The sequence below is a fragment of the Phyllostomus discolor genome, chromosome 14, assembly GCF_004126475.2.
Source record: "Phyllostomus discolor isolate MPI-MPIP mPhyDis1 chromosome 14, mPhyDis1.pri.v3, whole genome shotgun sequence".
NCBI lineage: Eukaryota > Metazoa > Chordata > Mammalia > Chiroptera > Phyllostomidae > Phyllostomus > Phyllostomus discolor.
In genome coordinates this window covers 7,639,295-7,666,385 of record NC_040916.2, presented here as the reverse complement: position 1 = coordinate 7,666,385, position 27,091 = coordinate 7,639,295, and the positions used below count along the sequence as shown (strand labels likewise).

Here is a 27,091-nt window from a genome sequence, read left to right as displayed (position 1 = left end):
AAGCAAAGAAAATGTGCCTAGAGTAAGGGGGTGGGGAAAGGTTAGGGCGTGCTCCCTGGCACTGGGCCCTCCATCCTGAGGATATTTATCTGGGTTTCAGGGGAAGATCCCTGTAGAATATTCATCAGCTTTCCAGGTGTGTCTCTTCAGGGTCATGGTCTATACTGATTGGTTGGTGCCAGGGCAAGGGGTCATTAGTCAATGCAGTTGGTCCTAATGTCAGCCATGGTGTAGCTTGTCTGATTTTGTGGCTTCTCTGGGCCTCGGGGCTTAATGCTTAAGGGCTATTCTCTAGTCCCCTTGTTTGTTCTCCCTCTAAAGGAAGTCTAACCTGCAAGACTAGCAACATGCCAGGGTCAAAAAGGTCAGGAGAGGGTCCAAACTGCATGGCCAGTGATATGAAAGGTCAGGGGGCCTAAACTATATGACTAGTGATATGCTAGGGGAGGAAAGGTAACGCTCAAGGAGAGGTCCTTGTTTTACCAGTTTTGTCCCTTGCTAGGAACCCGGGGCCTTCTGCCCTGGTGACCTTCTGTATCTGACTATTGTCCTGCTCTGCTCATGTATGTCTAACTGCCTACCACAATTCTGAGTTATTTCTGTCTAGCCATGCTGCTTTAAGGAGAGCCATACTCCAAGATCTCATCATTTGAGGAAAAGTGAAGGGGCATCAGGTGTTTGGGAGTATCTGACAATTTAGAGGAGAGAGAAAAATGTCAGCCAGTCCCAAGAGCTTAGGCTCAGAACAAACTGTTTTCCTTATGGACTGGCATTTCCACTTTCAGGAGCAATGTAGAGAAATCCACAATCATCAGCAGATTTTAGCTTCTGTCATCATTCCTCAGAATCTGGCTCGGTCTATCTCTGTGTCCAGACTCTGCAGCCTTATTGGCCCCAGGAGAAAGTGGGAAATAAACTGCAACCATGAAACTGAGGACTTTCAGAGCTGAAAGGAAAGTTGACGGTTACCTGGTCCAATCCTTTCATGTCACAGATGAGAAAACTAAGGCCCAGAGAGGGTATGTGACACAGGCCATGTGGTTGGATGGTCCTGGAGACAGGACTACCTCTTCAGAGTCTTCCGGGGCACCTGCTGCCTGTGGTGTAGGGATAAGAAAGATAAGAAAAAAATGCAAAAGGTGGTAGTTGCTCCTCTGGCCTGTCTTCCTAGGGAACAAGAACTTTCCACATTGGCTTCAGGGATGTGCTGGTAAATATTAAACAACTAGCTCTATGCAGGCCACAGTGGTGGTAGTGGTGGCGGGGCCTTGATTAGAAGCATTTGCTAATTTCCATGATGTGAATGCTCCCGTCATAGCTGATTGCGCACCACCAGTGTGATGTCACTGAATGTAGAGATGTACAATCATCCCTCGTGAGTACCCCTGCTTTACTCCCTTCCTGAGAAGCTCATCGCTTCTGCAGTGAGGGATGTGTTTAGGGGGTAGTGATGGCTCCATCTTACCAGACTTCACAGAGTTCAAGGTCATCCTTAACCTAGATGTTAGTTCTCTTTCTTAGAGAGTACACATACATGTAAACTCACACATACAAGGGCAACACCTCTGTTCCTACCAGTAGCAGGAGCATCAGCTCTCTACAAAACACCAAGGGACCACAAGATACAAGTCTCTGTTTCTGTGAACCTCAGAGAGGAATGGAAGGGAAGACCCTGGCTTAACAATTACGTGCCCTGGCTTACAAACCAGTTATTCCAAGGAAATGAGGGCCAGTGATGCACCAGCCAGCTCTTTCCTGGTAAGCGTGAAAGGAGGAGGTTGAAGGGAATAGGTTGCAGGTTTCTTCTCCATGATGCTTTCTATGCTGGAACAGTCATTTCCTTCCTCCTCTGGGATGCATTTCCAGACCCAGAAGAAACATGACTCAGGGCTCTTTCTGGCCCAGAGTCTGCAGCCTTTGCCCACAGGATTCCAGTTGCATAGTCAGCTGGGGCATTTCAGAGGACCCATCACAGCCCTGCCCCACAATAGGCACTCTGCAGAGAACACAAGCCTTTTACCAGCCCCTGTTCTAAGGAGGCATAGTCTTTTTTATTTATTAACTGCATGAGATGTTAGAAATAATCAATTTAACATCCCACCCCCCCCAAAAGCCCCCAGGCAGGATGTTACTGGTCCAATTTATGCTTAGAGATACTTAGCAGTAAAGGAGAAGCTAGAATTCAAACCTCTCTACTTTCTGTCCAGCTATTTTTTCATTTGCTGAAGGTGGACTTCTTTCAAAAGTGCCCTAGTCTCTCCTGAAAGATATTCTTTACACAGAGGCACACCTCCACTCTCTTCAAAAGTCTGGTCATAGGAAGGACATCCCCTGAGCATGGCTGAAGACCTGTACCATACAATAGCGGAAATCATTATGTAATTTAAAACTCTCTTGCATGTATCATTTCCTTTGCTCCTCAATGATTCTCTCAGAAAGGTGGGCAGATAGTTTGACAAATGAAGAAATTGAGGTTTATATACATTAAGTAAATTTTTCAAAGTATAAGTTTCTGTTCAATATTAGGATGACCCTTTTCCACCTATTCCTAGTATAGAATGTGGTGAATAGTTGGCTTAAAAGTTTTGATGCCCGAAGGGAGGCCTTGCATCCCAAGAAATAAATAAGAAATTCTCTCCAGGCTGTAGAAGTGCTGGGATGCTGTCTCTAGACCGAATCTCTGCTGTCTAAATAGAAAGATCGCCACAAAGTGGCATGGTCCCTGGGGACATTAAAATAATCAGAAGATGAATTTAAGCAACCAGCTTTACAAATGACCCCTGGAGCCCTTGACAGAAAGGGAATGGGTAAGTGAGGGAGGCTACTTGCTCCTCTCCCTGGTTTCATAGGGTCCTCTGTGGACTTCATGGATCAGGTGGAGAGACATTGTTTGCAGCACGTGTAAGGACCCTGCACCCATGTCACACTTCTCTGAAGCCTAATGTCCCAGGGCTGGTGGTTAGGGATGAGCTATAGATTGACCGCCATGACTCTGCTGCTGTTCATCCCAATTTCCTCCTCTTCCTTCCAGCCCGTTCCCATTGATGACAACTTCTGTGGATTAGACATCAACCAGCCACTTGGAGGCTCCACTCCAGTGGAGGGCCTGACCCTGTACACCACCAGCCGGGACCGCATGACATCAGTGGCCTCGTACGTCTACAATGGCTACAGCGTGGTTTTTGTGGGGACGAAGAGTGGCAAGCTGAAAAAGGTAAGAGTCTGTGAGTCCCAATGCACTGATGCCCTTCAGCTCCTCAGCTGGGAGCCCCTTCTGCAAAGTAGCTGTTGGTGGAGTTTTAACTACAGGCAACTCTAATTTTCTTAATTTTCTTGGTAGAAGGTGCTGGATAGCAGAGTAGGTAGGAATTAATTTTGTGGCTTCTCTTCTAGCTGTTTCCCCCAAGCATTTGTCAATGAGTGGTCAAGGAAATACAAATATATTCCAATATTGCCCACACTTCAGGGAAGTAGGAAGGTACATCTGCCTAAGGGAGAAAAGTACTTCACTCTTTATCTCCAAGTCTAATAAAAACAACTTGATTTTTTTATTCTCTGTCATAAATCCCAAACATCACAACTTCCTTCCCACGGCCTGGAGAGTTGATTGTGCTGGTCAAAAGTCTTTGTGGAGTCCAAAGCGGCTGGTTGAAGCAGATTATGGGTCTCTCTTCTAAGAACATAGGCAAATGGTGGGGCTGCTTCTCTGAGGGCATATGGTGCCTGGCTAAGAAGACATGCTTCTGTCTTTTCTATTTCTGCAAATACAACATCTTCCCCATTCCACCCCCAACACCTGAGCTTCCTAGAGGAAGTAGGTATCTTACCCATGCCTGCCCTAGGCCCCTCTGCCCACTGGAGAGCATGGGCTGTCTGGGTTGGCAGCACGGGCGGCCTCTTGTGCGGCAGGCTGAAGCCAGTAGCTTGTACCTGCTTGTCTAGTGCTTAGGATGTGGAGACGGAGCACAGTTGGGTTCATTATGTGGGATTACAGCGGCCGCATTCTTTCCGGTCCCAGCTAATCCCCTTTTCCCCAACCTACCCTCTTGCCACCTTTCCCCAGTCCCTCCACCTGTGGATCAAAGCACATGCAAGACCTCACCCCATCTCACACTTGATGTTGACATCACCCCTATAGCTCTTTCCTCCTAATCTAGTTAGAGCCTGGGAGAGGAGTTGTTTGGGATGTGAAAGCAGGAGGGCAGAGAGGGAGCCTGAGGAAGAATTTCCATCATCTGCTCGTTCTGAGTTGCTGCCAGGGGAGGCGAGAAGAACTGGCCTGGGTTTACGAGAGGTGCTGAACCCTCCAGACCTCTTCAGCTTCTCATGACAGCAATGCCATTAACCCTTTTCTCACTTGGTGGGGAGGTTACTACCTTTTCCTGGTCTGGGTCGTCTACTCTGCCTGGGACTGGGGACCCTGGCTTGACTTTTAGGCACATGAAAGAGAATGAGTGTGGTCGTCTCTGCCTTTGCTTTCCCAAAGTGCAGGAGGAAAGGAGCTGCCTTATGAGATTTCACTAAAATTTAAAAGTGGCATATTCTGCCAGGATAGGACTCTGAGGTTGGCCACTTCCCTGCTCAGCAGGCTTTCCTGTATGGCTGGGTAGACCGGTCCTTGCATGGGGGCATTGGGCCAAGGGGCCTATGGGAGTTGAAATCCAGCCTCAGCTATCCTTGTCAAGGCACGTACCCTGGGGTATAAACATTCAGCCAGAAGGGCCCTTTTTATTAATCTGTCTGCCTATAGAGACCACCTTTCCCTACACCGCACAAAGGCTTTCTGGGGACCAACAGTAGCCATAGGTGTTCTGGGTCGTTCATGTAACTCTGTCTCCTTTATTTTCTTGAAAGTTTTATTAAAAGCAGGGTCCATGCCTTTTTCTTACTCATTTCCTTCTTTCTACCTAATTTTTTCACTGTGTGGCTACCCATGGGCTAGGACCCAAAAATGTTTTGAAAAATAGAACCATTCTCAAAGGAAACTTAGAGATCCTCTGGCTCAATATTCTCATTATTCAGCAGGGAAACTGAGGACCAGAGAATAAAAGTAGCTTGTCCCAGCCTAGAGACTAGGGCAAGTTGCTTCTTGCCCTGACACCCGATTTGACATCATTTTTACTTAAAGAAGCAGACACAGAACCCAGGGATGGGTGCTGAGAACAATCTTTGGATCCAGGCTTCATAAAGACTTTTCCAGGGGCTAGTGCTTCCACTCCTTTTGTTCTTAGATCTCAGTTAAGGAGTTAGTGTTTGCTGAGTACTTGGATGAGAACTGAATAAAGGAAGAATAACCCAGCCAGACTCAAAGGGACCCTGTGATGACCTTCCCCATATCTCTGTGCATCTTGCACAGCACACTCAGAGGCTACTTGGGGCATCTTTCCAAGCCACACACCCAAGCAGGGAAAGTTCTCCAAACCCTGGCAGACAAGTCGCAATGCAGGCAAGTCCGCAGGTTCGAAGGCAAGGCTGGGAGCATGGCTGCCCACAGCTTGTCCCAACCTGCAAGTTGGCAGCTCCTTCTCACTCTTCACTTTGCCTTTCTTGGATTATTTCTATGAGCTCATAGTACCCCTTTTTCTTCTCTGTGCAACTCGCCCTTCCTTTCTACCCACACTTCTTTGAGGCACCTGGCATTCACACCCCGGTTCCCGCTGGCCTCCCACTTACCCACCCATCCCACTCCAGAGAAATGGCCCATGAGGAATTTATGGAATGTCCCCAGGAAACCTCTCTATGGTCCAGGCCCCATGGCTCTTTCAACACAGGAAGGAAAATGAAGTAAAAAAATAGCTAAGAGTGTAGGGTGGGGGGAAGCACGCTGTGTCAGAACGACGCACTTGTTCCCTGCCTGACCAGGCGTCTGTCAGACTGCCCGGCCCTCATCCACTGCAGTCCACAGGAATAGGATGTCCCTGAGTGGAGAAGTTTAGAGGAAGCAGAGACTCATGAGGAGTACATGACCATGAGGTGCTGTTATGCGCTATGTCACGTACTTACTCATAGACCATTCAAGGCCACCCCCTTCTGAGCCACAAACATGCAGAAGAAACAGGCCGGAAAAGGACAGGACCTCAAAACCAAGATGGGTGATATATAATGCTTGCAGAGGCTAAGGGTCAGTATGTATAGGTGGTAAGAAGACAGGTGAAGCTTCACACAGATGGAACAATTCCAGAGAAACCAGCTGCAATAGAGTCATAAACTTGGAAGGCTTTATCAGAGGGGAAGATTACCAGGCTTTGCTTAAAGACTGAACTAGATCAATGTCTGAGTTGGGGGGCTGTGAGAGAAGGGCCCTCTAGACCCTGGGGGCCACACTGAGAAGACTCAAAGCATCTGCAAGGAGGGCCTAGCGTGCACGGGGGAGCTCGCAGGACTTGGTGCAGTGGGAGGCAGAGACAGAGTGCTGTGAGAACCCGGAAGCAAGTGAGAAGGGTCTTGGGATTTTCACTCACCACAAGGTTGACAGGAGTCACCTGTGTGATACAAATGAACAAAGTTAATTGGTCTTCAGCACACTAACAGGACAATGTCCAGGTCATGAGAAGTGGTGGCTCCACGCTGGAGATAACATTGGAAGAGGACCTTAAGCCAACCAAAGTGTGAGATAAACAAAAATTGGAAGGAGGTGGAAGTCGTGCTGCACGAAGAAAATTGTTAAAAGGGTGTTAAGCCAAGGCCAGAAGAGTAAAAGAGGAGACAAGACAGTTTTCTTCAGATCCTGTAATTTATTGAGCACGTATTATGTGCCAGGCGTTACTCTAAGAGCTTTATATCTATTAAATCACTTAGTATGTATAGAACTCCATGAGGTAGGTGCTATTACTATCTCTGTTTTACAGATGAGGAAATGGAGGCCCAGAAAGGTAAAGGAACGCCTCTGAGATCCCATACCAAGTAAATGGCAGACCCAGGATTCACAACCTGCACGCTCCGTCATTAAGCTGTGGAGGTTGAGTCAGACTTATTTGGTGTGGGCCAGAGGGCAGAATAGAGCCAATGGGTAGGAGTGGCAGTAGATTAGAGTTCCACTTAAAAAAATGAAGTTTCTTGCAGCCAGACTGTTCCATAATGGAAAGAGCAGACTCAAGAGGGAGTGAGGTCCCAGTCAATGGGAATATTCAAGCAGAGACTGGATGGTCACAGATCAGGGAAGCTGTAGAGGGGGCTCCTCCACTAACCATATGACCTTTTCAGTTCTGCTGCTAATCTTTCTCTGCTTCCCTTGGTAGTAGTAGGTGAAAGGCAGGCAGGTTGTGGCAGGGCACAGGAGCAGAGACAGAGGCCAAGGCCCCTAGGTGTGGGCTTTGAAATCATGACTGGGTTTGAGCTTGCCCTCAGAGTGTGGTGGAAAGGCCCTCAGGGTCAAGGAGTAGGTGCCTGGCACAGACAGGAAAAGGCTTCGCCAAGCTGATGAGGGCAGGAGCTCGGGCAGCGACAGCAGGGTGTGCTGGGCAGGGTTGACTACAATGACATCCCTCTTGGCTAAGAGCAGGCTGTGGGAAGCCAGAGAAGAGATGCTGGGAGCTAATAAGAAAGCAGATGGAAGATGAGCAGTGGCAACAGGAACTGTAAACTCATTTAATTCAGCATCTCAGGTTGAAGGGAGGAAGCCAGGAGGCCATTGAAACACAAACCATGGGGCACAGGAGAAGGTAGAAGCCACCAGGACATGAGAGGAAGGAGTCCCTCCCTCCTTCCTCTTTGGGGCAAAGTTCCTATGGTTCCTTCTCTCCATTTGCAGCTGTTAAAACTGCTGCCTCAGTCCAGGCCCCCTAGCCCCCTGGGACCTTGCACAGCAACAGGAAGTGTTGGCTCTCTCTTCCTTCTCCCCACTGGAAACCTTGCCTGCTGCCTAAGGGCTGGCGATGTGTCTTGCACTGTCCTCTGGAGCATCTGAGTATCACCCTCCTCGGGCTCTTCGTGGCACGTAGTTTTGCTCTGACAGCATCTGACAGGGAGCAAGTACAAATGTGTCCACCTCACTTGAGAGTCACAGGTCCTGGAGGACAGGGACCCTCCTTTTGTATTCATTTCACCCACCCCCATGTCCAATCCAACATCTCTCACACATTAGGTGCTCATTAAATTTATCTCGAGTTATTGGGTATCTTCTCCTTGCCAGACACCTATCTGCACAGACTGGAATAGATCAGACTCCAAGAGTGACTCCTGTTGACGTGGCTGGCACACAAAGGAAGGAAGTTATTGTGTGTTGGATAGGCTGGACGGGGAGGAGGAGGCAGGAAGGTTGGGTGGCGGTGGGACTCCAGGGAACAAGAGAACTGCTGATGCGTAATAGGAAATGACTTTGCTGGTTAACAACATTTGGGAGAGGGAGGAGCGGTACTCTCAGAAATGTTGCCTGGGGTGGAAGAAGGGGCTGGCACTTATGCTGTTACTGGAGAGCCCTAGGAAAATGTGGGGGCCTATTACCTTACCTGGATCAGAGGTTGGCATGTCTGTAGCAGACCACTCCCCTTTTAGGCCTCTGTGTATAGACCTCCTGGACATGTCAGCAAATCCACAGAGACAGCTCTTTTCAAATTCTGGGGTGTGGGCAGGACTGGCCTCTTTTGGCACCACCTTATTTCCCATTAGCCAACAGCCAGCTGCAGAAATGCCTGTGAAATTCTTGAGGAAAATTCTTTCAGTCTTTTCCTAAGGGACATAGCAATCCAAGGTCTCCGGTCTGCAGCCCACAGGAAGCCCTGACGTCCCAGTCCTATTCTTCTCTTTGCAAGCTCACCAACAATTTGCTCAGCAAGGCCAGGAAAACTGTAAGCTTCTTGTAGTAGCAGCTTGGGTGCTGGAAGGAATCCATTGAGAGCATGAAGGTTTTAACTCTCTCAGGCCCTGGGATTATTGCTCAGTTATTTGATAACATGGATTACTTACAAGATACCTTTCCAAGCTCCTCGCCGTCTTCCCCCTAAATGCTCCAACTAAGTGGGGTGTCCATTGTCTGCATCTCTGCCCCATTTTACAGATGTGCAAAACTGAGCCACAGAGATGTTAAGAACCTGGCCCAGGGTTATATGGCTCCTCCATTGGCGATGTTGACATTGGCGACTATACTTCCCTCCCAAAACACACAAAGAAGTTCCTAACCTGTGACTTGACTCCCTCATGGGGTGGAGTTGTCTTGGCAGACGGAAGGCCAAGTTGGATGAAGGGCTGAGAATCATGCCTTTCTCCTGGTGCCAACCCCACCAAACAATAGCCACTCATTCCTCTGAGTGGAAATGATTCACTCGTCTCTCAGTGTGAACTCTGGATCCTGTAAACAGCCAGGGCTGCGGGTCCAGTTCTAGGAGACCTCGTGGCTCTCCTGGCACCTGTGACTACTGATGCCCTAACTCCCTGAGCATCTCAGCAGTGCTGGGGTTGGGGGAGCAGGGGTTGGGAGAAGACACCCTCTCCCCCTTCCCCGGAACCTGATGCTAGGGGCCGGTGGTGGCTTGGAACTTAACCACCACGGCCCTAGGAATGAGTCTGGCTCCCTGCCCAGGCTCCTGCCGCCAAACTCGCTGTTTGTTTGGTTGTTTTATAGCCCTCTTGAGTCCGGAGAACTTGTCTTCTGAAAGCTGGGAAAGGCAGCATTTGGTTGGCACAGGGAAGGCAGAGTATTTACAGAGTGCCCCACTCTCCTGCCCCCTGCTTGACCATGACAGGTGTAGAGAGGGGGTGTAGGTTTCTATCCAGGCCCCCAGCTCACCCCAGGGGAGGAGGCCGTGATCTCCCAGAGCCATGCTCAAAGGGAGACACTGAAGATTCATTTATTTTTTGCACCTTTTGTGCAGCTCTTTAAAAAGCTTCCATCTTGGACAATCCATCAGTCTGTGTGCTCAGCAGGCTGCCTCACATCCAGGATTTTACCCCTCGGGGCTTTAATCACAGGACAGGTGAAACACAGGGAAGTGTGTTTCAGGGACGGGTGAGGGAGGGGTGGAGCTCACAGAATTCAGGTGACCCAAATAGGCTGTGCAGAATTTCCAAGAGGCCAAGGTACTAATGTTACAGTGCTCTCAGCTTTGGGGAGGCACAAGCCACAGGGATGCAGTCCCTTTTAGGCCATCGAGCCTCACCTGCCTGTGGAGTAGGGTGGAAAGGGACCTCCAAAGACCAGCTAGTGCCATCCTCTTGCCTTCAAGTACGAATTATTTCCGTAACAAAGAGTGTATGAGGTTATGGGATGTTATCCTACTAACTCCAGCCGACTGGCTGTGTGACCTCTGAGCTTCAGTTTCCTCCAGTGTAAAATGAGGACAGTTACACCTGCCTCATGAGACTATAATGAGGATTTAATGAAGTAATCCGTTACTGAACAAACATTTATTGAGTACCTACTATGTGCCATTTGTTGGCTATATAGTGGTGAACAAAACAGTCAAAATTGCCTGTCCTAATGAAGATTGTATCTTAACGTGGGAAGACAGACAAAAAATGTATAAGTAAACACAAAACAGTATGTTTTAAAAGGAGAAGAATGGCCCTGGCTGGTGTGGCTCAGTGGAATGAGTACCGGCCTGAAAACCAAAGGGTTGCTGGTTCGATTCCCAGTCAGGGCACATGCTTGGGTTGCGGACCAAATCCCCATGAGAGGCAACCACACTTTGATGTTTCTCTCCCTCTCTCCTTCCTTCCTCTCTGCCTAAAAATAAATAAATAAAACCTAACATAAAGGAGAATAATGAAAGCATGGTGCCGAGCTGGGACATATGTGTACTTGAATATTACTACCATTGCTACTTGTGAGCCTCAAATTTTTTTGTCTGTGGAGTGGGGAGTAATGAACACTTTGCATGGTCATTGTAAGTGCAATCAAGCACCTAGTCTAGTGCTTGGCACAAAGGTGCTTTCATGATTATCACCAACATTTTTGAGGCTTTTCTCCCCCTACCCCCAAAGCCCACTCTACTCTGGCTCCCTGGGGAAGTGGAGCTGTCATAGCAGCCTCCTTTTTAGTGACATGTTTGCAAGGTCAGATGGAGGAAGAGAATCCTGCCCCCTGCCCCCTGCCCCCTGCCCTGAGTCATGGGAAAATATACTTAGAAGACTAGACCAGCTGAGCCGAACTAATCTAATCCTGCTGGACCTTGGCACCAGCTGCATTAGTCACCAGCAAGAGCTTTCCCAGTCCCCTATCACTGAACAATATGTACTGCCCCTCCCCCAGGGCAGGGCCAGGGAATTGGCGATTCCACTCTTGCAGCTTTACAAAACTAACTAGAACAGGGCCACTCTGTGCCTTCTGCATGCTCCCGAGGCAATGATAACATTGTAGTGCTACACAGCTCACCTTAGCTTAACTGTGTGATCTTGGGGGACTTCAGTTTCCTCAGCTGGTCTACTAATGCTACCCTGTGAGATTGCTATGCACGTCAGACATGGGGGGATGTAAGGTTACCTAATACAGAGGCTGATGCACAGTAGGTGCTTAATAAACGGCAGCCATTGCTGCTATTACCGCTCTCACCGTGAGCATGACTCTCACTAGTATTGCTGTTATCACGCTTTTCTTTCAAAGGCCCAGCCAGATTGGTTGGTTTTTATTATCTCATTAATCCCATAACATTTCAAATGAACAGGAAGGGTTGGGTTATTTCTCTGCTCTGTTGCACATGGTAATACTGAAACTCAGATTATGTTCTTACTCAGGGTCACAGGGTAAATAAAGGGAAGATGTGGGAATTGGAACCAGAGCTACAAATATCTCAGGTGGAGATGGGCCCAGCATACACTTAGGTCATTTGTGTAGTCCAAAGATGGCAAAGCTAAAAGTTTGCAGCTACTTGAACTTCTCTTTTCTTCTTGTTATCATGTGTTCTTCTATCTGGGGAAGCAGGTACAGAAATGCAGGTGGTGAAGGTCAAATCAGGTCTGTCTTTCAGAGCCCTTTCTTGGGATTCGGTTCTTCTCCTGGTCTTAGCTTCCAGAAAGGTTTCTGAACTCCAAAGTGGAGCAGAAGTTTGTCTCTAGGTTGTCCCAATTAGCCATCACTCTTTGATACCACATTCTGGTTTTCTGTTTCAAAGGCCACAACCACTAGGTTGTCCCCGCCTAACCTGTGGCATCCACAGGCTTTAGTAACAAATCTGGGATTCTCACACTTCACTGTTAGGGTGGGCGAGAACACAGCCAAGGAAGGAGGAGAGGCCGTGGAGCTGGGACCTGCAGAGGGGTAGGGTCCCCAGGGAGGAGGCAGACCCTCTCACAAGGTCAAGAATCTTCCTCTGATTTTAAAGCTAGAAAGGACCTCAGAAAACTCATCTAACCTACAGACTTTGGGCAGTTGGGATGTTTATTCTATTTTATGGATAAGACAGCTGAGGCCTAAAAAAGGTTAAGTGATCGGCACAAAATCACCAAGAGTCTTAGCAACAGAGGCAAGACTAAAATCCAAATCTTCAGATTGCAATTTTTGGATTCTTCTTTCTATATCGAATGGAAGAATGTTCCCACTGCACAAAACATCAGAACAACCTCTGCCTCTCCCTAGAATACAAACATTCCCTAAGCAGAACCCAAACTGGTGAGGAGATCACTGTACCCAGGGCAAGAGTCTCACTGAGCTTCCTCTCCCAGGCCTGACCGTGGAGCCTTGCTCTGGGTAACCAGCCTCCCTGAGCCCTTACCCCATATGCCTTAAGAATCTTACTAGAGCCAGGCCAGCAAGGAGGCCTGTTTAGCCACAGAATTCTTGCCATGGGGCTAAGAAGTTTTGACAGATCAGAAGAAAACTGAATTGGGAATCTCAAGTCTTACATGTCAATTCCCTGTCTAGGCATGATACTTTTGGCTGCATGGGGGTCTATTAAAAATTAAGCACTTACTCTGTGCTAAGCCCTGGAATAAGTGTTTTTTAATTTGTTTGTTTGTTTTGTTTTTTAATTTCAGTTAGGTCTTACAACTACTCTCATAAGAATTAATATTGCATCCATTTTCCATATGAGCAAATTGAGCTCAGAGATAGGTAGCTTGCCAGAGTCACATTGCTACCGAACAGAGAGCTGCAATTTGAACGCAGATCTCTCCAACTCCAGACCTGTGTTTTGTTAGCTACCAGCTTTCAGCACTCTGTTGGCCTTCTCTAAGGTTCTGTCTAGTCCATCGATAACCTACCACCCGCCCAACAGAGCGCTATGAGGAGGTGCCAAGACGAGAGTGGAAGGGCACTCTTTCTAACAAAATGCCCTGGAAACCCAGGACATGGCAGCTGTCACCTAGACACACGCTGCCTTGTATCACTTCCCTCAGGCCTCCTCCTCCTCCTTTGCACCCATCTCAGCCCAGGCCACAGTGGATGAGGTGGCAGCCTTTTGTGCCACACACAGTCCCAGCTGACTCCCCTTTCTCCAGGCGTCATTGTCTGCTGTGAGCTTTCTGAAGGGGAGACAAAGGAGTATTGCCCACCAGGCCGAGAGCTGCTGTGTGAGGCGAGGGGCTTGGGCCCATCACCCTTGCGTTCCTCGGAGCCCCAGGGCTCTTCTTCAAAGATACTGTCTGGGATCTTTTGTGTGCCAGTCATACCTATTCAGAGCTGGCCGGGCCAAGGTTTTCAAGGGGAGGAGGACACTGAAAAATGGAGTCATTTTCGTCTGGCAAAATTGAAAGAGACATTAATGCAATAGTTAACAGCAAACCACGTCTGGGGGGGAAGGGCCAGAACGCTTGTTCTCTGTTTATGGGGCTTATGCAATTCCATCAATATTGATGCCTGATGTCTTTGATTCTGACACTAATCATTGCTATGAATTAAATTTGCAGCCATATAATTAGGATTGCTATTAATAGGGCCCTAAGCTAAGCACTACGATGCAGCATGTCTTTTTTCTTGATAGAAAATGGCATCCTTGGAACTCTGCTAATGGGGTGCACCTGGGCTTTGCCAAGAATGATGTGAAAATTATACATTCTATATCGGTATTGGGCCCTTATTAAAATACCAGCAAGCAAAGGTGAGGCTGGAGGTAAAGCTCTCTCCTGCCCAGTGCTGTGGACAGCAGTTAGGTAACTCTCATGCTCTTTAAAGTCTTTAGGGAAGGTGCTGGCCAGTGTGGCTCAGTTGGTTAGAGCATCTTCCCGTACACTGAAAGGCTGAAGGTTCAATTCCCAGTCAAGACACATACCTAAGTTGCAGGTTTGATCCTTGATTGACGTGCATACAAGAGGCAACAGATCGATATTTCTCTCTCACATTGATTTGTCTCTCTCTCTCCCCCCCTTTCTCTTGCTCAAAATAAGTGAAAATATGGAAAAATGTCCTCAGGTGAAGATTAAAAAACAAAAAAAAACTTTCTTAAAAAGACGTCTTTAAGCCCTGGCTGGCGTAGCTCAGTGGATTGAGCGCGGGCTGGGAACTAAAGTGTCCCAGGTTCGAATCCCAGCCAGGGTACATTCCTGGGTTGCAGGCCACAGCCCCCAGCAACCACACATTGATGTTTCTCTCTCTCTCTCTCCCTCTCTCTCTCTCTCTCTCTCTCTCTCTCTCTCTCCCTATCTCTCCCTATCTCCCTCCCTTCCCTCTCTAAAAAAAAATAAATAAAATCAAAAAAAAAAAAAAAAAAAAAGACGTCTTTAGGAAAGAATATGCCAGAGCCAGTGTTGGTTGCTGCTCATGGTCAAGCCTCAGACAGGAAGATCTTCCTTAAGTCTAGCCTAGTGCTAGCCAGCTTAGCCTAAGAGACTAGATACTACAATGGTGTCTTTCTCAGACTTTAAAGCAGCAATGAGCCAACCAAGGAAAGAGGAACATCCTGTTATGCCCTAAGCTTGGTTGGACAGAGCTGGGGCCAATTTGGCCTCATTGCTGGGTAGATGGCTGGGTAAGACCTGCACTTGCAACTGATTCCAAGGGCCCCCACCCAGAGAGTTCCGTGGGCCACCGAGCACCCATTAACCTCACACACAAATGGGCTTACCACTGCATGTGATGGGAAAGGATGAGCTCTCTCTCATAGCCAGATGCTTCTCCAGGTGAATGTGCAGCATTTGTTCATGGTGGAGCCCAGTCTTATATTATCATCGGGCCCGCAGTTCAGCTTCGGAGACCCTCGAGGCCACATTCACCCCCAGTTTGAGTAATCACGTGTCACTGTGCACACAGGTTCCCCAACCCTTCTCCAATAGCACATGTGGTGCCCACACCCACCCCTGCCCCTTCGTCACTTGGAATAATAATACATACCAGTTGGCATAAGGGATGCATTAGGCCCTGCTCTTTTGACCTTCAGACTGGAAATAATTTTCCCTCCAAATCATCATTTATTGATTTTTTTTCCTTTCATATGTTTAAGGCATTGTGAGAAGACAATGGTATGAGTTCAAATCCTAACCCTACTATGTGTTAAGGATGAGAACCTGGTTAAGTTACTCCCCCCTCCTTGGAAGCTTAGAGTTGAGAATTCTTAAAACAGAGATAACAGTGTCTACTTTATAAGGCTGAGAGTAAGGTTGAAGAATTATCTCGCTTGCTTATCATGGGTCCTTTATACCTAGTAAGACTCCCCATCCACGTGTCTTTCTCCTCTTACATATACCCCGTCAGAAAGGACAATGGGCTGGCTTTTGGCACCACGACATTCAGAGGAATGCTACTTTACTTTCCTCCCACTCTCAGGGACAACACATGGAAATTAACTCTCCCAAAACATGTGGTGAACAGGAGCACAAATTCCAAATGCCTTCAGATTTTTTTCTCACCACAAACTAAAAGGCTGAACAGGGGCTTCTTGCCTGATTCTTGCCTAGTTTCTGCTGTTTCTCCTTATTCTCCAGTAGCCCACAGTCCTAGGTGAACCGAATTCACCCTGGAGCTCAGGGCCTAGAACTCCAGGATGGCTCTTAAGCACTGAGTACTTCAGGAGTATGGAGACAAGAGTGAAAGCATCATAGCATCATCCAGAATGGATGCTGTTGTATTATATAAGATTCTCATTCATTCTGCCTTCTTCTGCCCACCCCCCACGCTGTACATTTACCCATTTTACCCAAGTGCATATTTCAAGGCAAACACATGGATATAGCAACTGGCCAATATTAACCACAGAATGTGGGCACTTAACCATATAAAACCCTAGGGAAAAAATGTGTGGATAAGTCCTCAACCTGAGTGTTTCATTAATTACTAAACAACTATTTTATTCTTCATACCTGGAGTTGAGTAGAATGGAGATTATTGTTGGGTTATTGTTGGTAATGTTCCTGTTTTGATTCCCACTAAGCAGAGAACATAATTCAATCCTCTTAATGTTGGAAATTAGCCTGATGTTGGGCAAGTGCGTAGTTACTCATACATGCATCCAAGCACACACTTAACATAATTATCTTCACCCTGTTTTGTTCTTTTGTTTTTTGCAAAATCTTGGATGGGTAATACAAAACCCCCTAAACTGACTCACCCTATCAGCAATGGGATGCACCCACAAATCCTCTGGTACCTTCAGTCTTTCCAAGAATCTAACCGCACTGGGAGCTGTAAAACACTGGGTGGCTTCAGTCTCAGACAGATAGGTGGTATCCTCAGAGGAATGACTGTAGGGAAGTAGAGGAAAAAATATGCCCAGCCTCTGCTACCATCAAATCAAAGAAATAAAAAATCTGTCTCCTTGGTGCCTCCCCAATATTTATGTGTGAGCTCAGCAGACACCCCTGGGCTGCAGCCAGCCTGGGTATTAGCATTAGTCCATTACACTTTTTATGATGCATGTTACCCACCCAACACCTCCTCCTCCCTCCCCCAATGCAACATTTTATGACTGTTCTTTTCATTTCTGGAAAGAGCATCACAGAATGGCAGATGCTTGCTGTTTCCCTACTCTTTGGGGAGCATTTGTAGACAGCCTGTCCCAGGCCATAAACAACAAGAGATAAACCACAGCCACTGGCAATAAATGTATCCAAGGCCAAGGAGGTGCAAAGAGTGGGGAGGAGGGCTGGGGTGAGTTTGCTGGTGTCTGTATAAGGCCAGTGGCTAGTGGGTACAGGGTAGATGCTACCTACAGAAGGGGAGTCAAGGGCTGGTGCAGAAGCAGAAGCCGTCCTTCCAGATTTCCTCAGAACTAGAGGGAAGTACTATCACCCTCTCTTATGCCTGGCTCCACCACTAAGACCACTTGTCCCTTAACTGTAGTCACAACCAGTAAACTTTCCAGTAAGGAGAGGATGGTTTCCTTTGACATTTTTTTTTCCTGCTAGCTCATGTTGCTACATAGGTCACCATAGGCCACTCATCTCCCATTGAATCTGCTACAATAGCTCTTGGACGATCTTCCCAAACATTTCTCTGCTTTCTTGCACCCTCTCTCCCTATGACAACCACCCCAACCTCTTCTTCTTCCCCTCTCCTATACTCTCCCCCTTCATCATGCCCAAGACCAAGCCTTAATGCTCATGATGCTACAGAAGACAGTACCTGGACCCAGCTTTGCTCCAAAAAGGCACCCATGGGAGAAGAAAACCAACTTTCAAATGAATAATTGGTCTAGTGGAGATTTCAGATTCTTCCTACACATATAAACAGCAACTGAGAGCAAGGAATAAAGCAAAAATAGAGGGGGTGGGTGGGGAATGCAGGAGGCTAGCCAGCAAGGCCCTGAGTCATTAATACATTGAGGAGTTTTCTTTCTCATCAACCTCATCTTAGAGGCAGGACGTACATAGAGGATGGAGGTGATGTTCTTTTTCTCCTCCTTATTTGCTTTGGACTCCACATCAAACGGAAACGCACAGATGAAAGTGATGTTCATTTAAAATATCTGTACACATCAGACTGTGCAGATAGTAGCTATTATACTGCGTGTATTTTTTTTTTTTTTGCAGTAAGCTGCTCAATTATTTATTGGGCACTGGGCTTTAATCTCATAAACCTGCTGCAGGTCCCAGGCACCAGTAGCCTGAACACTGCATAAAACACATATGTGGGGCAGGCTGCACAAAGCACTCCAGTGACTCTGGTGGATACTTGGTCATTTCCACTCAGTCTTTCCCCGCAGATCAGCTCTTTAACAGTAGGCTGACCCAAAGAAGAAGTTTCTCATTGTCTCATCTTTGTGAACTTGGAAGTTGATTTGCATCTGGTAGCAGGCAGGAGACACAACCTGAGCACAAAGGACCGGGGAGAATGTTCCCAGAGTCTTTTTCCTTGGCTGAAGGATAGGAAGGAGCCTTACACAGGGGAGCAGATGACTCAGCCACTGGAGGCTGCTGAGATTTTCTAGAACCTAGTGCTCTAAGCTGCAGCCCCCCTGCTTCAGATCCCCCAGGATTTATGGGTGGATGGTGCTGAACAGATTATTTCATATCTTGGGCCTCAACTTGACCCTATTAAGTAAACATGATCTCCATTAAACTCCCTGGTTTCTAGTCTGGAAAGCAATTGACTTGGTATATCTCCCAGTCAGCCTCTGAATGCCAAGTTAATAATAACACCCATAAAGTTGTTTGGTGGTTTGAGGTATAAGAAGAGCTTTCATATATATATCACCCACCTTGAGCTCATCTGGTAATCCTAACAACCCCATGGGCTATGATCCTGTGGATAAGGAGACTGGTCCATAGGGATCAAGCGATTTGCCCAGTATCACCCAGGAATGACACTAAATTGGAAACTGGATGCCCATCCTTTGTCTCTTCCAATCCTAGCCCAGATAGGTGAGCTCACTAGCATTAAGCTAGTGAGGAAACTGAGGCATAAATCACCTCTGACACCCGGGCCCACTAGAGCTGGCATTGTGGGAACAATGTCAACATCAGTGCCCTCATCACAAAAATGTGAGCACGAGAAGGCTGGGTTTTCCAAACCCTAGGTCTCTGCTCTGTTTGAGCACTTGAAGCAATGCCAGCACTGCCTGGGTTTCACTGTTTATTGCGCTGCAGCCACCAACATCTTATAACTCCCCTCTGCAGAGTTGGAGGGGCAGGGAGATCCAGTAGGAAGACAAGGCAGAAGTTAAATGCACAGGATTTTAAACGTGATTCCAGGATTCAGGGGATTTCATGATCTAAAGAAAGATGTTATGCAAACATTTATATATCTGTAATTTTTGTGTAGCGAGACCATTGCTTTCATCATATTCTCAAAGCTGTCTACAACTCTAAAATGTTAAAACCCTTTCTCATGGTTTTGAGACAAGTGTTTAGACAGTGTGCCTTTAAGGTTCTAGGGTGACCACTCTAATTCCCCAGTTCCACCCTCTGAAATATAGAGACAGGGTTTGGCACAAATAACGCCCCCTGTTTATTACGAAAGCTTTTATTACAAAATCATAAGCATGTAATTCTGTAACATAACAATATTACACTCAAGCACACCATATGACATTTAGGTGAAATGTTCAAATTAAAACTATAAATTATTACACCATGCCATTGCCCTACCAACCACACTGAAGCAGGTGTTACTTCTGCCGGACCCCTGTGTACTATGTATATATCAGGGTTGTAAATATGATCTATTTGTTGTTGTTAAGAAAAAGGTTTGAATGAGAGATGATGAAATGCTGGGGCTGCCTGCCTATCATGTGGTGTGCGCCCCTTGTAACAGGCATGCGTGCACCATAATCACCACCTGCCACACGCACATACACACACTCCCACTCTCCCGACCTGGTGTCAGCGGAACAGGGCGACGCTGAAATAACCCAGATCAGGGCCCAGAGGTGAGCCAGAGGACCAAGGCAGGGAGAACAGATTAGGCACGGGGGAGGAGTGGGCTGTTGAAGACCACACCTGGGGGAGACGGAGGAGAGGTCCCCCTTTCTTGGCTGCAAAGCCTTTTTAAATCAGGCAGCACGGCGGGGAAAGGAGGCCAAATGGGCGGCTCCACATGAGTGTCCAGAGAAGCAGATCAGGCCAGGAGGTAGCAGTCCTATCAGCTGGGTGGACGCTAACCCAGTCAAGAGGCCAGGGGAGGGGTCCACATGGGGAGGGTAAGAATTGCCCCCATGGAATCTCCATGTGTCTCCTTGCTCCTCACCTCCGGACTTTGCATGTGTTGTTCAGTCAGATTAGGAATATTCTCCCTTCCCCTCGTCCAGCTATCACTTCTCAACTTCAAGATTCTGTGGCATCACCTCCTCCAGGAAGCCCCTTTATGTACTTCATGGCACCCCATCACATGGCTATTAGTGCAGAAGAGCAAAGTGCTTCAGAAGAGTCCAGGCCCAAGAGCCAAAGCATTCTGGGCTCCACTCCTGATTCTGCCCCTTAAAATCTGGCCAGTGTAGTAAGAATCACTTCACCTCTCTCTACCTGATTTCTCATCTGCAAATTGGAAATAATAGTTTCTGCCTCACAGGCTTGTTGTGAGGGACTTAATAAATGAGTTAATGTGTATAAAGCACATGGATCAGATTCCAAAATAGAATAAGTGCTCGCTGCATTTTACCTATGATTATCATAATTTCCCCTTCTCCTTTCGCTGTCCCTCAGTACACTCAGCAGTTCTAGGATAGGGGCTGCACTTTTCATCTCTGTGTCTATTGTACCAACTAATGCATCAGACATTCAATAAATGTTTAAAAGAAAGCCAGGGGAGGGAGGAGGCGGGGTGGGAGAGGGAAGAAATCCTAGGACAGGAGCCGTCTCCCTCCCCCAGCTGCAAGGCCTCATTCTGATGTGAGTCACAGGGGCTTGCAGGTGTGGGCTGTGCCTCCAGGGCGGGTAGGACTTCAGGGGCTCCACCCAGTGTCTCTGACAGGTCATCGGCAGGAAGGGGGTTCTTTGGAGGAGCGCATGTGATTCCAGCCGTCACCTCTCACACACTGAAATTCAAGCCCTCGTTGCTGTAGGCAAATCCCTCAGGGACTGCCCTTTCCCAGAGGGAAAATTCCTTCATCCTCAGTTAGCTCCCAGCCTCACTCCCCTGTCAGTGTTCCATCCGTGAATCTCAGCAGATGCCAGGTCTGCACCGAAAGGCAGCTGGCGGCGGAGACACCACGGGGCCAGGTGGTGCCCTTCTGAGCCACCCCCCGCCCCCCGCTGATTGCTTCCACGTTCTGGAGTCCAGAACACAGTAACTGTAACTCCTCCTGCCACCAAGATTTGAAGATGCAGACTCTACCTGTTATTATTTAGTGTGTTTGTTCATACATTCACTCACTCAGTTAAAAAAAATAAATACTACTATGAGTGCCTACTGTATGCTTTCAAATGCATTGCTTGTTGCTAATATCGCCACTAATTACATGAAGCCAGTATTTCTCAACGGGGCAACTCTGTGTGCATTTGGCAATGTCTGCAGTTTTGATTTTCACGTTCAGGGCAGGAGGAGCTCCTGGCATCTGGTGGATAGAGACCAGGGGTGCTATGAAACATCCTACAATACTTAGGACAGCTGCCAAGACCAAAAAAAATTATCCTGCTCAAAATGTCAATAGGACTGAGGTTGAGAAACACACCAAAGCAAGAAACACTTATTGAGCAGCAACTCTGTGCCAACCACCGTGCTAAGCACTTCGTTAATCCACATAAAAGCACAGCAGCACAGGTACTGTGACTATTCATTGTTCCAGATGAGAAAACTAAGGCTTAGAGAGGTTAAGTTATTCTCCCCTTCATTCATGTGAAATGTATTCGTTGGACATCCCAGTAGGTGTGGATGTGGAGCGCAAACCCAGTTCTGCTGGCCCCAAAGTCTGTCTGTGCTCATCCACTAAATCTCTGCTCAAGGTCAGGAAGGAGAGAACTTGAAATAAGTAAGTGAGGGAGAAACATTAGCTTTGGAGGAAGAGTATAGTTGATAAATGCCACTGGGTATGAAAAAATATATATTACTTTTGCTTTCCTGCCTCCTTTTTTCCCTCTGCCTCACACACACTCACACAGGCACACACTCAGGCAATTGAACAAATCCTTGAGGCCCCAGTTTGCCTTCAGGTTTATTTTTTGTGTGGGTGGTGATTTTAGCTCGAGATTGCACTCTCCTTTCCCTCCCCCCAAAATGTTTCTCATCTTACAAACACAGCCAACCCTTCCGCTGGGAGGAGGGCAGAGATATTTCTCTGGCTCCCGAACTGTCTTGATAAAGATCTGCTCTCTGCCAGCCCCCAGCTTCTCCTGCGCTGATTTAGTGCACACTGTAGGAGGTGTGGTATTTTATTTGTAGCTCCTGACTGGTGAGCTGTTTGCTCAGGGGCAGCATGTGTAATGGGAAGTATATGGACTCTGGAATCAGACCATGTTAGTTCAAGTCCTATCTTTGCCTTCTACTAGGTAGATGGTACTGAGAAAATTAGTTAACCCTATTGAGCTTTGGTTTCTTCATCTGTGAAATGAGAATAATGGTACCTACCTCGCAGGGTGCTTTGAAAACTAAATGCAGTCTGGTATGTTCATTTTTCTGGCATGGTGGCTTGGCAAAGAGTGAGTACTCCAGAAATGCTAGCTGGTCCGAACATCCTTTTGCCTCAGCCCCAGACTCAAACTTCTAGGGGCTCAAACAGATGGGAGACATAGTACACCCTCCCAGTGGGTCTGCTAAGCCTTACTTCCCTACCTGCTCTGGGCCTTCTCTGAGGGCCCCATGTATAGGTTAGCCAGGCCCCTGAACTGACCACAAGACTTGCAGTTTGACCTGCCTCTGTGGTGAGTCAGGTGACTTAAACCACAGCCACCACCACCTCCCCTGGCGTGATCATGCAAGCAAGAATCATCCATACTTATCCCTCAACACAGCAGAGACCCAAGGAATGGCATGGAAAAGCTAATCAGTGGTGCCAGTTCCCTTTGTAAAGAAGTATCCTCAAATCATTTAAGACTCTGAGGCTGGGAGGGATCCTCACTCAGTATGTCCTAATGATTGTCCTTACTCATTGCCCTTCTTGTTTGTCTCACAGTAGAGGAATTTTCAGGCTGCCTAGAGACAGAGGGGAGCCCATTCGCTGAGAGCCTACTGTACACTAGACCCCTTGTCACCCTATCGTAGCCGGCCACCCCACCCTGGACACGCTACACTCAACCCGCCTAGGGCAAGAGGGCAGGAGTGTTGCTCTAAGAACCTTCTGAAGAGTAGCTTCCTTACCTCTCTGCTGTCCTGTCTTTGGTGACCTCCTGAACCTCAGGGTCAGGAAGATCCAGCTTTACACATTGCGGTTTCCAGTGTTTGCATTTCTCATTCCACTTAGTTCAGAGAGCAGCTCTTGTGGTGGGTATGTTTATCTCCATTTTGAAGATGAGGTAAACAAAAACACCAGTGGATTATTCAGTCCGAGAGCCCTGGAGCCTAGACATAAACCCTAGTTCCGAGGCTCAGGGTTCACAACCCCCCATAATGCCTGCATACCCTTGCTGTGTCCTTCCTCATATCCTACCTCAAGTAGGCATTCAAACAATACTATTGGAGCATCTATTATGTATAAACACTAGCTCATGGGCCTTGGGAGATGTAAAGGATGGTGCAAGGGTCCTTTCCTCAGGATCCTCAGGTATCTGCAAGGGCTGTGCTTGCCTCGCTGTGCACCCTCTCCCAGAGGCCTGGCTGTGCAGCTGGGACAGAGAAGACCAGACTTCATGGGCTCCAGCCCCAACCCTACAGCCTGCTCCCTTATCTCTAAAATGGAGACATTGATAATCCTGGGCCCCGCTTTACAGGATTAAGGGGCACATTTGGTGAGATAACACGTGTGAAAGCATTTGGGAAGCAAATGGAGGGGTCAGTGCTCTCTTTCTCCCTGCCCCCTCCCCATCTTATGAGCGGCCTCAGACCCTCAGAAGACATTTCTACGCTAATCACCATTGTCCCCCGACCATATGTCCCTTGACCAGGGCCAGTACAGCTGTGTTCTTTAATTGCTACCCAAAGCCTACACCCGCCTCTCCATCAATTACAGATGTTACATATGTGATGACAGGTTAAAGTACAACCCTCTCCCCATTAAAAAAAAAAGCACATAGGATGAAGCAGGACTTGAGAGACAGAACCCCAAATCCACAGGTTATATCCTAGGAACTGGAGGCCTGGTACAGCCCTTCAGGTGGAGAAAAAAATTGCCAGGAACTTTCATATGATCTTGATTACCGTCCCAACAGGTAGGGGAGTGATAGTTAGGGGGGCGCACAGTACCCTGAGGACATCTTCTCACAGCTGTGGTTTCTTCAAGGAAGAATTTGACTTCAGAGGTTTTCAGGTTTGCCCTTCACAAGGTCAATTGTGGGCTTTGGTCCTAGTGCACAGTAGGCTCTCAGCAAATGGGCTCCCCTCTGTCTCTGGGCAGCCTGAAAATTCCTCTATCGTGAGACAAACGAGAAGGGCAACGGGTAAGGACAGTCATTAGGACATGCTGAGTGAGGATCCCTCCCAGCCTCAGAGTCTTAAATGATTTGAGGATACGTCTTTACAAGCCATAAGTAAGCACCAAGCAGAAGAGAATTTCAAATTCTGAGTGTTCCCGAGGCTTGTGTTTGTTGTGAAGGCGCAGTCCCTTCGGCCCCACTCCCTTCCGAGCCCGGCCTCCCACAGCCTCCCTCACACACTATGGAACTGAGATCAGCGAGGTACAAGAAACCATCTTTCCCTCCCTGGTCTATGACACGCCCCTGCCAGTCTGGGAGCCATTACCTCTTCCAGATGTGGAAGAATTTCAGGGCTAATCACCCCTGGTTCTGCTGGGATCCCTCTCCAAGGGACAGCAGGTCTTTTTATTTAATCCTCATGACAGTCACTAACAATCGAGAAGAAAGTGGGAGATGCGGAGAAGAGAGCTAAGAGAGCTGCCAAGAGACACCGTGAGCTGCTCTTAATTCCAGCTCTACATTCTTAGGTCTGAAAAACACTGAAATATGTCTCTCCTCCCTCCCCCTTACTTCCTACAGGAAGAATTTTGTACAAAATAACATTGCAATTCCCAGAGCTCCATTCCTTAGCTACCCCTCTGCAGATGTGGGCCCACCTACTCCTCCCCCCATCCCGTTTTCTCCATCACGGCCTCCTGCCTCCCGGCCTACCTTCCTGGAAGACATTCTTGACACTGTCATTAAACAGCTGCCAGCAACACCTGCTGGCACTTCTCCGTTATAAGGACACCAAACTAACTTTAAAAAGAAAGGATACTAAACAAAACAAGAAAGGCTCTAGCAGGTGTAGGTGTGGGGTTGAGCTTTTTTTTTTTTCCTGTTTTGTCAAATTACATTTTCTGCATTTCTCTGTTGACTCTCCTGTTCCTTTGCGTTTTCCACTCTCTGCTTGTGAATACTCTCTTCCAACTCCCACTTTGAAAATCAAGAAAAGAAAACCTGTTTGGGGATTTGATTTGATGTCAACATGTGGCTAAGGATCTTAATACCTCCAAGGAGACTTGCAGGGGCTATCTCCACCCACCCCAGCCTTTAAGAGTGGAGGGAGGAGGGAAGGTGGAAGAACCAGTCTTTCCTTCCTGTCTTCCTGGGCCTCCTTCCAAGAAATGCTGATGCAGGGCGATGAAGATAGCATTCTTAGAGCCTGGGCATAATGGTAATAACTCCCTCAGAAAGTCCTTACCCAAGTGACTTTTCCAGCCCTCACTGGTACCCTGAGGTCTCTCCTGTTTATCCAAGCAACCTCATGAGGAGCCCAGCCACGACATTGCTTATTGCCCAAGTGGTTTCCAAGCCTTGACAGATGCCTACTCAGCACGACCCCATCCTGCCCACAGAGTTGTAACCCCCTCAGAAACCACCAGCACCCCACTCTTGCCCATGCCACCCCTAAGTGCCATGGGGTCCCACGGCCTGCTCACTTCCTCCTGCTGCCAGCTGGAGCTCCGCTGCAAAGCCTCTATATTTCTTAAGTGATAGGTTGAAAGCAGTGGATTCTTTTGCTTTCAGACAAAGGCCAACGAGGACTAAAGTGGCTACTTCGGGAAACCAAGTTTTATTTCGTGATTGCTGGGGGCTGGGAGCTGGTGTGGCCTGGAGGGGTTAGTTACTGGAAGCAGGGTTCACGGAGCTTTGCAGAGGTCAACCTGAAGCTGGAACGATCAAACTGATGACTCCACTGGTTTTCTATTGTGTCATGGAAAAGGCTTCGAGGGAATTCTTGCCAAGTCTTTAGAAGAAAAGATATATATAGCTAAAGATGTGTATATTTATAGAGAGATATACGGATATATTTATGCCAGTCGTGCCAATTAGCTCTGCAGGGAGGAGGAGGGGCCTCTGGAAGGAGGGTAGAGCCCCAGGATCTCCCTGCAGCTCTTTCGGGCCCTTGGGAGAGGAAATAGTATCATGGAAAACACCGGGATCCTTGGCCTTAATCACCCGGGACTCCAGCTCCTGGATGCAGTGAAGAACTTCCTAATGGAGGCCATGCCTCTCAGCCCAGAGTTTCCCTTTGGACTCTTCAGGTGGGTCCCTGAGGGCCAGAGGACATCGTGGAAGGAAATCTTCCTGGGGGTCTGTGGTCCCCGAGTAACGCAGTCTTCAGAGCAGAGGGTGAGAGGCAAGTCCCTGCGGGCAAGTGTAGGGGTGCCGAAGGGGAGTCAGGCGGCCTGAGGGCTTCCCACCCCCAACAAGGGAAGGCATGCCTCCGAATTCATGTGCTTTCCCCGTGGAAACAAAGCTTAACTGGACTATTGGTGTTAGAGGGGCCCAGACCCTGGTGTTAGAGGCACTGGGAGGCTTGCCTTCTTAGCTGGGACCATCTGCTGGCCCCCTTGCAGCCTGGAGGAACAGCTGAAGCTTCCGGAGAGATTGGGCTAAAGATTCTTTCCACAGATCTCCGTAGAATTACATGGTATATGTGGTGCGTATGTGTGTGTTTGTGTGTATGTGCCTGCATGCATGTGTGGTATAGTGTGATATGCACGTGCTGTGTATGTTTATGTGTGTGGTGCCAGTGCATGCGTGTGCGGCGTGTGTGAATGTGTGTGGTGTGTGTTTGTGTGTGTGCTTACATACATGTGGGGGTGTGGTATATATGCACCACATGTGTGCTTGTGGGGAGGGGTGCATGCTCATGTGCGCGTGTGTTCTTCCTGACTTCTCTCCATGCAGGGACCTCCCAGAGTGGGTAAAGCATTCAGACCATGAATGAGTTGGGTGGGAGGCTTAGCTGGGCGTATTCAGTAGCTGGCTCTTTATCTCTCATTCCATCTCCATCAAGTCAACA

At 47.9% G+C, this 27,091-nt stretch overlaps 1 protein-coding gene across 1 annotated transcript in view; it reads left to right on the top strand.

Moving 5' to 3' along the window:
* PLXNA2 (plexin A2) overlaps positions 1–27,091 on the top strand; it is a 211,449-nt gene that overhangs the window by 29,541 nt on the left and 154,817 nt on the right. Inside the window, exon 3 of the mRNA XM_028530930.2 lies at positions 3,032–3,214. Within this exon, the coding sequence (XP_028386731.1) occupies positions 3,032–3,214 (183 nt within the window). The remainder of the gene's footprint in view (positions 1–3,031; positions 3,215–27,091) is intronic.